General features: G+C 35.9%; 1 protein-coding gene across 3 annotated transcripts in view; it reads right to left on the reverse strand.

The window, feature by feature from the left end:
• Positions 1 to 1,501: 1,501 nt before the first annotated feature.
• Plcb1 (phospholipase C beta 1) overlaps positions 1,502 to 15,463 on the reverse strand; it is a 710,898-nt gene continuing 696,936 nt past the window's right edge. For 2 of the 3 annotated variants that reach the window (XM_005320485.4, XM_078051429.1), the window contains one exon: positions 1,502 to 4,752. In XM_005320485.4, coding sequence (XP_005320542.2) covers positions 4,525 to 4,752 — 228 coding nt within the window. In that variant the 3' untranslated portion in view covers positions 1,502 to 4,524. The remainder of the gene's footprint in view (positions 4,753 to 15,463) is intronic. The other variant, XM_005320486.4, reaches the window with a different exon arrangement.

Raw genomic sequence — 15,463 nt, forward strand, 5'->3', positions numbered from 1 at the left:
GAAGTGGTCAATAAGGCTGTGTGTGATGTGTGAGGCATGCTAAGACATTAAGCTAGACAGCTATGTAGGAACCAACTGATGTATGATCTCAAACATTTATTTAAGGGTTGAACTTTATCCTTAGGACAGATGACTTTTAATACCATTAAATTTTGCTTTTGTGTTACCAGTCTAGCTGTTGTATGGGGAGAGGGTTACACGGTTTACAAATTCTTAGGATAATGTTGGAAGGTGGGAGGGGATGGTAGCCTGACTGAAATAGTACTAGCACAGGGGATAGAAAACCAGTGAATCTGAGGGTTATCACAAGGTCAGAATTGATTTGACCTGATGGTCCATTGGAAAAGAGGCGAGGATTAAAATGGTTCCTACTGATGTAGAAAAATAAAGGAAGTAGAGCACATTTAAGGGGGACACAAATTCAGTTTGGCAACTATTGCATGTGGCACATTGTATTTGCCAAAGCTGGCCATGACTTTATATTTGTTCCAACTGTCTGGCTTCTCTTTAGTAACCAACACTAGCCCGAGGTGTCATGAGGTCTGTGTTTGTCCCCTCACCTTGAATCTGAGAAGAGGCGGTGTCAACTCAATGAAGAAAGTCTGGCATTCATGATGCATGAAACTTGAAGGCTTGGTTATAAAAATGCTGAGAGTTCCTTTATGGGGGTCTCAGGAGGCTCACCCTTAGAACCCAGCTCCTATATTATGAAATCCCAGGCCACGCAGAGAGGGCATGTATGAGTGGTCCGGCCAAGAGCCCCAGCTAGTCTCTAGGGGAAGCACCATCAGCCACTAGTTGTGTGAGTGGATTCTAACCCCAAGCCTTCTAATCTTCCAGCTGAGGGTCTAAGATTCTTAGGTCTAAGGTCTTAGATTCTGTGGAGCGGAATCTAAGCTATTCTGTTCTGGCTATCTCTGTTCTGCTCTGTCTGAATTCCTCACTCCAGTAAGTCAAGAGTTATAAAAGATCATTCTTATTGTTTGGAGCCATGCATTTTGGAGTCATTTGTATTACAGCAATACATAACAGACACACTACACTTGGGGAAGCCTCTGGGACCTTGACCTTGACCTTGACCTTGAACTCACATGTGCATTTCTTTTCCTATCAAAGTTGGAGACTGTTTCATAAGAAAACTTACATCAAGTGCTCTCTGACAGTTCTTTTACTTGCCACTATTTGTCAAAAAAAAAAAATCAAACTTTGTTTTGCCTTCCTTAGGGAGAAAGGGAGAGAGAAAGATAAGAAGGAAGGAGGGGAGGATCTCCATCATGAAAATGGTGGCCAGGGCAATACCATTCCTGGGTGGAGCATGGTGGATGGCACTAGTGACAGCTATGCCCCGGCACAGGTACTGTAGGATCCTGATTGCCTGTACAGGCCCTTCTGTGTTCCATCAGGGTGGGCGTTATAGCCCTAAAGATTGGCAAGATGCCTGCTCCCACTATTCTCCCTGTGTAAAGAAGGCTGGCTCTGACCCCAAGAAATAACAGCTGAGTTGTGTTAAGAAATTTTTATTGTTTCCTTTGGATTTGTGATGAAAGCACATAAAATTACAAGTGGAAGAAACATCATGCCACAAAATTGCATAGAATTATTACAAAAATGTGAATTATGCATTTTAAATAATTGAAGATAGAAGAACCAAAATATGTACATTTTAAGAGCTTCAAATACTTTGTCCTATCTCTTTTTTTTCTTCTTAAAAGGCAAAAGTCACAAAGTCCAATCTGTCACGAACAATATTAATACAATGCACAAGCGAGACATTAAATTCAAAGGAATGCAAGCAGTGGCCCTTTCTTTGAGAATTATTTAATGATTGCTTATCTATTAGAGGAGCATCAATTCATGTATGGTGGTATTGAAATGTTGAAATGTTAAAAACCAAAACACATGGCATGTCATTAGAACTTTGAAAATTGGTTTACACGGCCGAAACCACACCATTCTCAGTAGTGTAAAGGTGTCAGGGACACAATCTAATTTAATACACGACTCTACTTTCTATTATAGGAAAAACCACAGTACAGAGTTTCACACATTCAACAAAGAACAAGGCAAATACATAAAGGCACAAAAACTGCACATCATATAGACCCTTTTCTTTATCTTTTTTTTTGTCTATTTTCAAGTAATATTAATATTATTAAATGATAATATCACTGTAGTAGTTTCAATGATGCAAGACACACAGTGTTACACACTACCCCACAACTGCAAAAAGTGTCATTGTACAGATATAAAAATGTGATTACAGTTAATGGCCAAATACAAACGTATTGTAAAATGACTAGAATCACTAAGATAATGAAATCCAGCTACCAAAACAGTTTTGTGTAAGTCAAGGTTATTCAACCTTAGCCTATCTCTGGACTAAAATGTGATACAGCATCCTGCAATAATTACCATTGTGTTTGGTTATGAAAGCTATTATCGGTTCATTCTTCTGCAAGTTTAGACAGTCTGTAATTTTGTTTATAAAAAAGCAGCATTCAATTTTGACCATCCTTGCCTCTTTATGCCTTCCTTTCAAAGTGCAAAGGTAGAATGATTTACGAAAGATTTTGCTTTCAGTGAAAGTTAAGTTTTATTAAGTATCTAATTAACACTCTAAATCCTTCAGATCAAAATACAATCATCTCCAAAGGGGATGTGATGTTCCCTCTCGTGTCTCACTAGATGTGTTTTCTTAATCAAAAGGTCTTTCCTCATATCTGAAGTAAGCTTTCGTTTTGATTAAAACTTAATTATGATCCCTAGTTATTGCTTAAAGTTAAATAAAATAATTTCCATAAAATATTAAAATTTTGAAACACAACTTTCAGGACACAACTGGGTTTTGCATTGTAAAATGCTTTTCTAAGCCACAATCACAGAGGTTTATTTTAAAATAAAGAAAGCTGTGAATGTTTTGCTTCTGGGCTTTATCTGCAATGTTCTTTGTATCACTCTCTAAATTATATTTTGAAATATAATTATTCTTTCTTTCAATAATGGTTTTGATCAGTTTTACCATGATATAATTTGTTTCTCTAATGCCACTTAAAATAGGAACTTAAAAGACATAGTTAAGTGAATTAAATGTACATACTAAATACATAATGAAAAGTTTTTATGTTAGAATAAGATTGAAATCAATTAAACATTATGGAAGATACAAATAAATTTCCAAATAAGTGTCCAATACACTTTTGTATATTCTGACCATTAAAATAAGCTGAAAATCTGATACTTAAATCCAATTTTTGATCCTGCAAAATATTTACCAAATTCTTAAGTTCTAAATCTTCCTCAACTTACACCAACAACTCCATCAATTGTTTCTTAGCATGCCCATATAATTTAATATCCATGCAATCTAAATGTTTGACCCTTTTCTTCTCTAACCATTTATCCCTGAAATTGGTTTTAAGTCTTGTGGAAGAGATTTGGGTCATTGCCAATTAATAAAGACACATCTATACTCAACACACACATGTGTGGCTGAGTGCATACACAAAAACATGGAATATATATATGTATATAAATATATAAATATATACATATATATAATTATACATGGGTCTGTGTATTCTTTTGATAAATAGTTAATCTTCCCCTCTCTATTAAAAGTAAATGAACCATAAAAAATGTCAGACAGCAAAATATCCACTGGAACCTGTTTATTCTAGTTGAATTTCTGCTTAACACATATCAGCTCAACTCTTTTTGTTTAACAGAACAGACCTGTTGTAGCTATTTGATCATTCATTTCAGGCCAACAGCCAATGAATATCCAGACTTCGAGTGCAAATAGTCATTTCAGATAACACACTGCCTGAAAATGTGCAGCCAACTTGCTCATGCAGCCAAATGTACAATCCATATTGCTAAGTCTTGGGATGGCTTCACTGGGTAAGGATACAATCAAGTGATTTTGTTTTGCAAAAGAGAAAAACCAGCTTATTTGAATCACTATGGTATCTAATAAAGCCATGTCAGCAACAGATACTGATGCCTCTATGATAAATAAATTAGCAAACTGCAAGCCACCCGTGCTTGCAAAGCAAAGGATGAAACCATTTAATATGCATATGAACTTGAAGACATTGAGTTGAGGGGCAGCTAGGAAAAAAAAATGCTCAAAGTCAGATGATCAATAGTGTTAAATAGTGCTATGCATTTCTCAATCTATTTCTATTACTTTGAAATACTTTACACCGGAGTTTCAAATAAAAACAGGAGCTCGAAGTTTCTTCAAAGAAGATACTGTCATTTAATGTTCCATAGAGCCTGGGAGTTGCCTGCTTTGAATTTGCTATTAGAAAGAAAACAAAAATCCCACATACATGCATTCTTCACTGCAGTATTTTCTGCATGACACCTGGAGCCTGGCCATGAAACCTCTGTATGGATCCTTCTGGAACTCTCCATTTGGTGTTGAATTTAGGCTAAGGGATGCTTCTCAGGAAGATGGTCCTGGGCAGTGATCTTTAGAAGAGAGAGTTCAATGGAGCTTGAGTGGCCTAGCAGGAGCAATCACAGAGGAGTATCAAACTCTTTTCCTGAGTTCTCTCCTTCCACCTCCTCACTGGAGGGAGGCTTGTGGTTCACTTTTCCAGGGTCAGAGGCCAAGGAGGGAGGGGCAGAACTGTGATTGCTGTCTTCACTGATCTTCCCTTTCATGGCTTCCTGCACAAATTCCAAAATCTCCAGGGGCAATCTTTTGAACTTGTCTTGGTATTCTTGCTCCAACTCCATCTGTAGCTAGGAGACATCAAGAGAGGAGAACGATTTAAGATCATTTAGATTTCTATGCCCACCCACGTAGAAACTCTTTGAAAGAGATATATGAAGGATAGGGAGAAGAATAAATCAATTTAAAATGTCATTCACTGGTCACTTATAGAGATGATTAAAAACAGAGTTTTTCTGGACATACCATTTGTCTGTAGCTGAAAGTCAAGTTTGATGGGGCTAAAAAATTTGGACTAGGATAAATAAGTACATCTATAAACACACACATATACATGTTTGAAAACTCTTTATAGAACTCAAGAACAATGATCTAAAGTTTTTACACTTAGAGGTTGAAAGCCATTGATAGCTGTGACAATCAAAGTCAACCATGAATTGGGAGCTCAGAAGCAACTGGGGTAGACAGAGTGACAGAGGGGCTTTCATAGGCTGCTGCTTCAGCCAGAGGCTGAGAAGGCATTGCTAGATGCTTTTGTTTTGTTTTGTTTTATTAATTTACTTTTTGAGTGCTAGAGATTAAACCTAGGGCTTCACACAGGCTAAGCATATACTCTGTCACTTGCCCCATGGGTCCTTTTAAAAGGAAAAGTCTGAGGATCTGTAGCTTAGCATGCATGGAAACCTGGGTTTGATTCCCCAGCATCTCTCTCTCTCTCTCTCTCTCTCTCTCTCTCTCTCACACACACACACACACACACACACACACACACACACACACACACATTTAAAAAAATGAAAGAAAAAGAAATGGTGCATTTTACAAAGTGAGCCCACTCCTGTAACCAACATTTACTTTTATTTGGATATTTTTTCCATTTATTATTGTGATTCCCTTCTCATTATAGTTTTTGCTTTTGAACTTATCTATTTTATGCCCTGGAGAATTCTCAGACTTTTGAATGTCAGGGAAATCTTTCTGCACATACAGACTTGCATGCCAGTCCTACTCGTAAAATAGTTGTAAAGCTGGTGCTCCTCGGTAGAGGTGGGGCAAGGATGGCTACTGGGAAGTTCTGCTGTCTGAACCCAAATGAAAACCCCAAATTTGAAACACATTTTCTCTGTGGGCTGAATGATATGCAGGGAGCTTAATCTCAGAACATGTGAAACCACATGGTTTTTCTCCCCTCTCATTAGTCTTGAGACAACTTTTCTTAAGAGGTGTCCTTAGTATCTTTAAGTAATTTCTCTCCGTGCCTCTCAACAACAACATGCAACATGATCTCCATGCCACATGACCTGAGTGCACCTTAAAGGTGTACCTGTGGGATCTTGATCTTGATTCTGATTCAGGAGGCCATGAATTTCTTGGCAGCTCTGGGTGATGCTGATGCAGGTGATCTATTTAGGCTACTCTGATTATCATCCTATCTGAGTTCTACTTGAGGAACCCATTATACTTTTTGTCTTGATCCTGGCTGTATATCTTCCACTGGAAGCTTTCAGTTTAGTCTCTGGGACTTGCTCTGACCTCTTGAATGTCCAGAGTGAAGCCAGTCTTCAGGACATCTGCCCCTCTAGGTCTGGACTTCCCTTTGGACAGTGTCAGCTGCTGAACAATGTCCTCTAATTCAACTCCTTTCACTCTTGCTTCCATGCCAGAGAAATTTTGCTAAGTCTTGTTTTTTAGTCTTTATTGAATAATCTCTATAATTCAAAAATGCTCAAATTTCTGAAATCCAGAAATTTCTGGTAAATTTGTGGCAAACTCATTGGCATTATTTACTTTCCTTCATGCACTATTCATGCTCATCCATCTGTCCCCCTCGTTCTTCCCTCCCTTCTTTCCTCCCTTCTTTCTGTTATGAGGACTTCAACCCAGGTTGATTTACCACTGAGCTACATACCTAGTCATTTTCATTTTGGGACAGGGTCTCCATAAGTTGCTGAAGCTGGCCTTAAACTTGCAATTTTCCTGCCCTGGCCTCCCAAATTGCTGGGACTATAGGCATGAGCCACCTTGATAGTATCAATGCACTTAATTGCAAACAAATTAATTAGTTTGGAGGCTTCTCTGGAGCTTGGTGCTCATGGTGCCAGCATCATGTTATCTCTCTAAAAATCAGAAAAGCTCTGTATTCTGAAAGACAACAGGCCCCAAGAATCACAAATAATGGATACTGGATTGTCGTGTCACACGACTAAACGGATCAGGGTCACTCCAAGTGATTTTGGAAACTAAATAAAGACACAGACACAGAAAGTACCTTTCCTTTGGGTTCAGTGACCGCTCCTCAGCCACAGATCCCACAAGGAGGGCAAGGCAGGCAAGAAAGAGTGCAAGGAGCATGTGCTGAACCCTTTTATTGGGAAGAAGCCATTCAAATGAGGCAAGGGGTCTGGTTTTAGAGGGTTGAGTCTAACCTCATGTGTCTTGTTGTCAGCAGGTTGACTGACATCTAGGAAGGCCATGCCCATCTCATGTGCTGTGTGGGGATCATAGGCAGAGCCAAGGAAAAGACTACCTTGCCCACCAAACAGAGGGGTAACACCCGATCAGTCCACCCTTTGTGCTCAATGCTCCTAGTTCAAACACACACAGCCCATGGCTGGCTTGCCACATCTCCACACTCTCATTGCTCAAAACCAAGGGGCGCTTGATTGCCATGTGGCAGCTCTAGACACTGGATCATGTTCAAATTATTTTTTCACCACATTGAAAGTCTGATAAAGTTATAATTTAGTCACAATTGAGTCAATGATTTAAATTGTTAAAGATTATTATTATAATTAAATTACCAAAATTAAGTCTTTACTAGAATTTAATGACATTAAAAATATTTAAAAGTGATACTTTGGTATTTTCCCCCCATGTTTTAGTGTTCTTTTTTTAACATTTTAAAAAGAAACAGCACTTATCAAGCACCATGGGGTCATGTTCTCCAATGACTGTTAAGCTAGAAAAGTTGGCTGAGGTTGTAGCTCAGTGGTAGAGCGCTTGCCTTGCACGTGTGAGGCCCCAGGTTTGATCCTCAGCACCACATATAAATAAATAAATAAAATAAAGGTATTGTGTCCATCTACAACTAAAAATTATTTTTTAAAAAGTGTCTGATAAGAATGTCTTAGCCTAAGTATTGAAAGCAAATTATTCTCTTCAAATATAAAATGCAGAGTATTCATGAATATAGTGTGCTAATCTATGGCCCAAGGATGCACCAGGATGCCCACAGCTCTGATGGAACAAAAGTACTTTGAACACAGTCCCACCCTCTGTGTCCTGCAAGCAAATCACTGGAGGCTCAAAGACAAGAACATAATTACCAGTTCTCTCCCCTGTCCCAACAATTTGGAAGGAAGAAGGACTTTGACAATGTCTCCCTCTTTAGCATGAGTGAAGTCTCAGTCTGGTTTGACAGCTTCCGTTTACTACCATTCCAGTCTTATCAATTTGCTTCAATTTCAGTTCAGCCTTACATGCGGTTAGTTTCATTTCCAAGGCAGGTAGGGAAATGGAGAGCGGTAAAGGACTCTGTTTTCAGAACACAGTAGATAACTATTTCCATTGAGTTTGGACCAGGGAGCTTTTAAACACTGACATATTTAGTTGACAGAGCAGGCAATTTTTCTAGGTTAAAGATCATTGGTGAACATGACCCCATGGTGCTTGATAAGTGCTTTTTCTTTTTAAAACATTTAAAAAAAAAGAACACGAAAACATGGGGAAAAAATACCAAATTATCACTTTAAAATATTTTTAGTAATTAAATTCTACTAAAGATTTAATTTTGGTAATTTAATTATAATAATGATCTTTAACAATTTAAATCATTGACTCAATTGTGGCTAAATTATAACTTTATCAGACTTTTCCTTTTATCATGAGGCAGCAATAGATTTCATTGTATTCTAAACTAGGTCACTGCTTCATAGTTTATTTGAAATGCCATATATTTCACTCTTTTTAAAAAGACATTCAGTTATTAAGTTAATTTCAAAACTGTATTTACTATTGGATGCTAAGTTAGAAGTCTTGATTTTTTTTGCTTCTTGTAAATGAAATAATTGTTCATTTTGAGAAAATATGAAAATTATGCAGAGCAATATCTGTCTCCATTCTAAAAAAGTCCTATCTATCAATAGTCTAGAGCTTTTCCAGCCCAAGTGTTGTAACTTGTGTTTGCTAGGATCAGGAAAGTCATGAAAGTGAGAGAAACAGAAGGCATAAGAGAAAAGGAGTGGTAGAGTCAGGGGACACAGCCTATCTGACACAGGTATCAAAATACCCAGTTCTAGCTGATGCTTGTCAGAGTCTTGTTTTACAAGAAAAGTCAGAAATTCAAATCTTCATGTAAAATCATCATGTGTTTATTGTTAAAAATCAACTAAAATTACACTTTGAACCCAAAGATGTTTTCTTGATATTTATTTATTTATTTATTGTGCAGTACTTAGGATCAAACCCAGGTGTTGACCATACCAAGCGAGTAAGTGCATCACCACTGAGTGACACCCCCAGACTCCTCAAAGACATTTGCAAACATTGAACAATAATCTCATATTATTTATAAGAAGAAAAATATACATAGCTCTTGATCTAGAAACTCCACTTTTGGGAATCTAGTTTATGGAAAATAAAGGTACCAAGACATAAGGTTGGAGATACTAAGATACTTAATTCAGAATTTCTCTAGGAAAAACAAAACAAAACAAAACAAAACAAAATCGAACCAAAACAACACTTGAAAATAATTTTCACTTACTATCTATCGTTATATTTTTTGTTACACCTTTTGAAATGTTTTAGACCTCATGACATTTCACCCACAAATACTGTAGCACTCATGTTAAAATAAAGACATTTTCTGACATGAAAACATCATAATCATTTAAAGAAAATTCATAATAGTTACTTAATATTATCTAAGACTCACTCTTGTTCAAAATTTCCCTTCCAAATTATCCCTTCCAAATCTCTTCTAGCTCATCTTTTTAGATCAAAACCCAAAATTAGTGTATTACATTTAGTTATTGTGTCAGTCTAATTTTCCCCATGTGAACCCATGAAATACTTACTGCTTTAGGTTTCTTATGACTTGGATTTTAGTAAAAAGGTTTGTCAATTTTCTTATAATAGAGCACCCTCATGCTGAATTTTTCTGATTATTTCTTTGTGATGTTGCTCCTTGAAACTTTTATTTCCTATAAACTAGAAGTTAAGGCTTATATAAGCTTGATTAGATGGAGGTTAAACATTTGTTTGGTAAGAATATTCAATAGACATTATTTTACATTTCATATTACAAAGTGTTGGTGGGTGTAGAGTTTCAGAGATGCTGTCTGATCATTTAGATAAAGTGATAAATACAATATTTTGATTTTGATTAAGACATGGTTTTGCCTTTACAATTATTCTATGGGGTCAAACTCTGGATCCATGTAAAATTTCCTTCATACCCTCAAATGGAACTGAGGATTCTTGGCTATCTCACTGGGCATGAATGTTAATTTTCTAATTATTTCATATATAACTGGCATTCTTCTGCAAAGAAGAGCTTCCCTTCATTTATGCAGATGAAATTAAATTCTCTCTTAAAAGATTGGGTAAATTTTAATTCCTTTCCTGTAATTACACATTTTTCTAAGGAAGGAGTTAAGAAAATAATCATTTCAAAAAATGACAAATGAGTGTTCTTTTCCTTCTCTTTCTTGAAAATAATGAGAGACAATAATTTTTTATTTATTCCTTGGTTTTAAATCAGTAGCAGCCATGATTCTTTTGGATGTTCAAATTGCCTTGAGTTGGATCAGTGGGAGCCCATTCAGGTAGCTCCTGGGTCCTTTTGAAAGCCCCTAGTGGATTTCCTTGCTTGTTTGGTACAATACGATATCCCAGACACTCCTATATTTCCTTTGCTCCAGTCCTGAAGTCATCTGCTTTTCCAAGGAGCTTGGTTGCTTGTGAAGAAGTCATTAATAAACCAAGTTCTGGATCCTAAAAGTGTTCATTGTTCCCAGCGCATCTCAGTAGACTGTTAGGAAATACACTATGAAAAGTTCTCATTACATATTACTATTTCAAACTTAAATGTAATATTATATTTTTTCTTAACTTTCTTGCTTTTATATTTGTATACCTTTTACTTCCAATGAAAATTATGCTCCCTAACAGCATTAGCATGTTTACTCATATGCTTAAGTTAAAATATTCAGAAATAGTTTCAACACAGGGACCCATCAATGAAAGAACCATGTGAAGCTTAAAGTGTTTTTTCAAGTTCATTGTATTTCCAGAACGTATCCTACCAAGTATGTACAATATACAATATTATTTTGCCAAAATTCACTTTAAATAACAATTATATTTTTGTATGATTATGTTGATCTTTGATATACATATGGGGTTATTTGTTTCTGTTTTCTCATTAGACATTTTAGATCATTTCATCTTTTTTCTTCCTCTCTGAGAGCATCTGCTGTATGTATTTAAAGTTTAATTCCTCACAGTATTTTAACCCTTGCAAACACTATCTCTTGGCCTTTGGAAAATAGACATGATAATATATTACTTTAATAATCTTGCTCATGAGAAGAAGACTACCACTAAATAGGGAAGAGAGGTGGGAAGGAAAAACAGGGAGAAGGGGAGTTACACAGAAGATGGAAGGAGAACTTCATTGTTATACAGAATACATATATGATGTTGTAATGAGAAAGAAAATGTGTCACATTAGATTGGATAGAGAGAAAGGATGGCAGAGGAGGGGAGGAGTAGGGAGGATAGGAAGGACAGCAGAATAGAATAGACAATTTGATTGATGTATGTACATTCCATGTTTGTATTATATGTCAAGATGCATTCTGCTGTCACGTATGACTAAAAAAATAAATAAAAATTAAAAAAAATAATAATCTTGCTCAAACTATTTTGAAATTTATTGGTAAAGATAATGGAAAACATCAAAACCAAAAAATAAGCAGAAGCATATCTGTAAAACAAATAAGGTTTCCAGTTTTATAAAATGATTTAACCAAATAAATGTAGTCTAATAAATGGCTTTGAAAACAGGGAGAAATAATTATAATACACTATGTAATGTAATTATCATAACATCATGATTAATGTAAAAAGGATGCCCACACTTGGATGTACACTGTGATTATAGTTGTGAGAATACTTTTTAAGAATTTAGAACTACTTTGAAAGGAAACAGTACAATATAAATTCTGTGTGGATTATGTATATTTTTATTTTTTCTACTTCTTATTTTTATGGTAATGTGACTTTTATTTTTAGTATAAAGTAGCATTCTAAAATGAAACAAAAATCTAATATATTTTTTAAGACACACACAAAAAAAATGCAGAACTCTTAATTTGGGACACCGTGTCCAGGACAATTTTATGAAGAATTATTGTCAGCAAAATAGTATTTTAACTTCAATGTCATCAGTGAGATGATGAGAGTATATTTAAAACAATGGGAAAAACATTTACCAAATATATCCATAGATTGTGTGGTTTCAAAATTAGCCTGAGCAACCTTGTAAGCCCTCTTCTTATTTTTAGAATAATCTCATAAATTTTTACCTTATCCAAGAATAGAAATAACAGGGTCTTATGAAAAGTACAGAGAGAGGTCAGTCAAGTTACCGAGGATTGTGTGCCATTTGGGAAAACTGGATTGTATTATAAATCCTAACCAATCCAGTTTTTGCTTATTTGTTTTCCTCCAAGCTTCCTTAGAATACATTGAGGTGGGACTTTGGGTCAATATGGCTGATTTTCTATTCCCATTGCAGGGAAATCTGAATAAAATAGAACACAGTTATTTAAATTTATAGCTGAGTTTGAATATAAGAAAAGGAAATTACTAAATCATGAAAATAACAAAGGAACTTAAAGCTATGGGGGTCCTGAGGTTGCAGAATGGATACTCCATCTTGCAGAGCTAGAGATTTAATGTTCTAAGGGTATGGAAGAGAAGGCCTCAAAGGTTGGGTGTCCTAGCACCAAAACTGAAATTCCTTCATAAATCTGTGTGTCTTCATCCTTGAAATAGGAGTTAGGAAAACTCTTTCTATAAACATGGGGATAGGGCAAGGAAGCTAATAATTCTTGGAGCCCATTGGATAAAAATGTTTGCCAGGGGAGGTAGGTAGGGAGGGGCAAAGGGCTAGGGAATGATATTGGCCGAATTATATTGTTATATTGTGTGCATGTATGATTATGTTACAAAAAATCCCATCACTATGTACAACTATAATGCTCCAATTAAAAAAAAGTGAAGTTAAAAAAAAAAAGAATGAAAAGGAAAAACAATCTGCCAGGGGAATAAGAAGCCCAAAGCAACACCAGAGAGAGTCCAGTTTACAAGGTACATTAGCTCTGTGAATTGAGCACACAAAGCCAGTAAGTTAAAGCAAAAACTGTTCAAAAATTGACAAAATTCATAGATTCTCAGCAGAGGCGCGGCATATTCAAACAGTTTGGATTCCCTTATGAACCGAGGCAGGTATAACCCTTATAAATAAATAATCACCACTGACCATGACTCAAGTTCAAAATTACAAACTACTCATGTAAAAGGCAGCTTTTGTTCAGCCTTGTACTTCCAAGTTGCTATTGGCAACTGAAATCTAAAGAAAGGGAGTAAAGAGGTGGTGATCAGTGTATTTCTAGGTCAAACTTGGAAGTACTCCACACCTAAAAGAAATAACTTAGATAGTTCATGCCAATGTGGAACCATACAATGAAGTCACAGTGACTATGAATTCCAGTTACTATTTTGCAGGTGTTGAAGTGTGGTGCATGCTTATACTCTTGGAAGATTTTCCCGAATAACTATATTTGCTTGAAAATGATATGAAAATTAATTTTCATCTTGTGAACAAATACCAACTAACCATTGGGTCCATTGCAAAGGGTTAAGAAAGCAACCACAAATTAACCTGTTGTCATAGATATACACAAAGTGGATAATTCATTGTGGGACAGATAAGACTCTTTCTTTGCTTTGGCATAGAATGTTTGCATTTTATGAAGTACAACCCTAGGCAGTTTATTTAATCTCTTAGAATTCCAATTTTCTCACACATAAAAGGAGGATTAATATGCCAAATTTCCCCAGGCCATTGTTAAAAGGTTTAAATGAGATCATGCATAATTTTCTACATATTATGATTGCTTATAAATCAATATTGTGAAATTACACTGCTAAAAAGAAAGAGGGAAAAATGTATTTACATCCTAACACATCTGAAACCCTGTCTACTCAGTGGTCCTTGTCCTTTCTTCTTACATCATTTGAGTCATTATTTGGTCAATGCCATACATACTTGTTAGATCTCTCATTTTGGACTATGTTCTGGATTGTTGTTGATATTGATGCATTTACCAATAAATAATATTTTATTCATTGGTGTAAGGCCTGTATTTGGTCCTGTAGGGACAAGAAATGTATTTGAAGAAAATAAGATATTAGGCTTAATGAATGTTACAGAACAACATAAGCTACAGACACTGAAAATGAAGCCTAGATTATAACCTTAGAGTGATATGGGAAATACTTTATGGAAGAGATTGGATTTAAAAAGTTGGGCCTTGTTCAGTCTGCCTGTATACTTGGTATTATTTTTTCCAGAAGCAGAACCTCTCAACCTTTCCCCTTTTATATGGGATATGCAACCAAAGACATTCACTGAGGAGACAGTACTCTAGCTATAATTTACCTTTTCTTTCCTCCATCTAAAGATGTATAATTTAAGTATGTAAAAGTGACTTGAGAATGTGGAACTCAATTTTTGACTCTGTGCTAATATATAAAAATCAAATCACTACTATGTTTCTTTCATCTGTAATTAGCCATAGATTACAGTGGAGAACCCATACCTTGTGGTTGAGAAGACTTCGGTAAAGGATGGCTGTTTGTTACAAATGACAGGATGGGCAAGCTTTCAATGAGCTTTTCTCAAAAGCTATTGTACATCAAAAACACCCAGAGATTTTGTCAAAATGCAGATTCTGATTCAGCAAATCTGAGATGAGGCATAAAACTCTGCATTTCTAACAAGCTCCCAGGAGACACAGAAGTCACTGGTCTCAGGACCATATTTTGATACTGCCACTCCAGACCAAGATCTTCCGGCAGTTTTCTCCTTTTGTGCATCCTTTTCCTTCTTCACCATTATTTCAGGATACGAGTGGTATATTCAAAGATTCTTTTCTGTAGATGTCATCACTCTGGATCTCTGGAGTTTGTAATATTCAGATTGGGGTTCAGAGTGATTATTGGAAGCAGCATGAGGGTTTCTAAGTGTACAGGAAAGGAAAGATGGAGGAGCCCAGAACAAGGTAGACAAAATGTTAAATAGATCCAAACACTGAATTAATAAAAGAGGAAAGACAGAAGCTAGAGATTGTATGATTTACCAAGTGCAGCTGCTAACATGCATTTGCATTTTAAATTTTAAGTCAAAAGCCAAATGCATTCTGACATAGCTCTAAAGTGTAAATTCCTCAGTACATCCTATTCTCTCATGAAACTGTCATAGAGGAAACTTGCTTGTAAAATCACAGAGAACACAAATTTCTGTGACTTTTCACCTAGCTCCGTCACTATTTCTTCCTTTCTGTCCCTTCCCCAATATATCCCTCTTGAAATGTTAAAATTTCCTAACAGCCCATACTTTATACTTCTGAATCTCTACATATATTTCAAAATTTCTTTTGTAATTATCTCACATGTATCTAGAAATTGCTGCAGAAACCTTGGAAAGGA

Source organism: Ictidomys tridecemlineatus, chromosome 5, assembly GCF_052094955.1.
Source record: "Ictidomys tridecemlineatus isolate mIctTri1 chromosome 5, mIctTri1.hap1, whole genome shotgun sequence".
NCBI lineage: Eukaryota > Metazoa > Chordata > Mammalia > Rodentia > Sciuridae > Ictidomys > Ictidomys tridecemlineatus.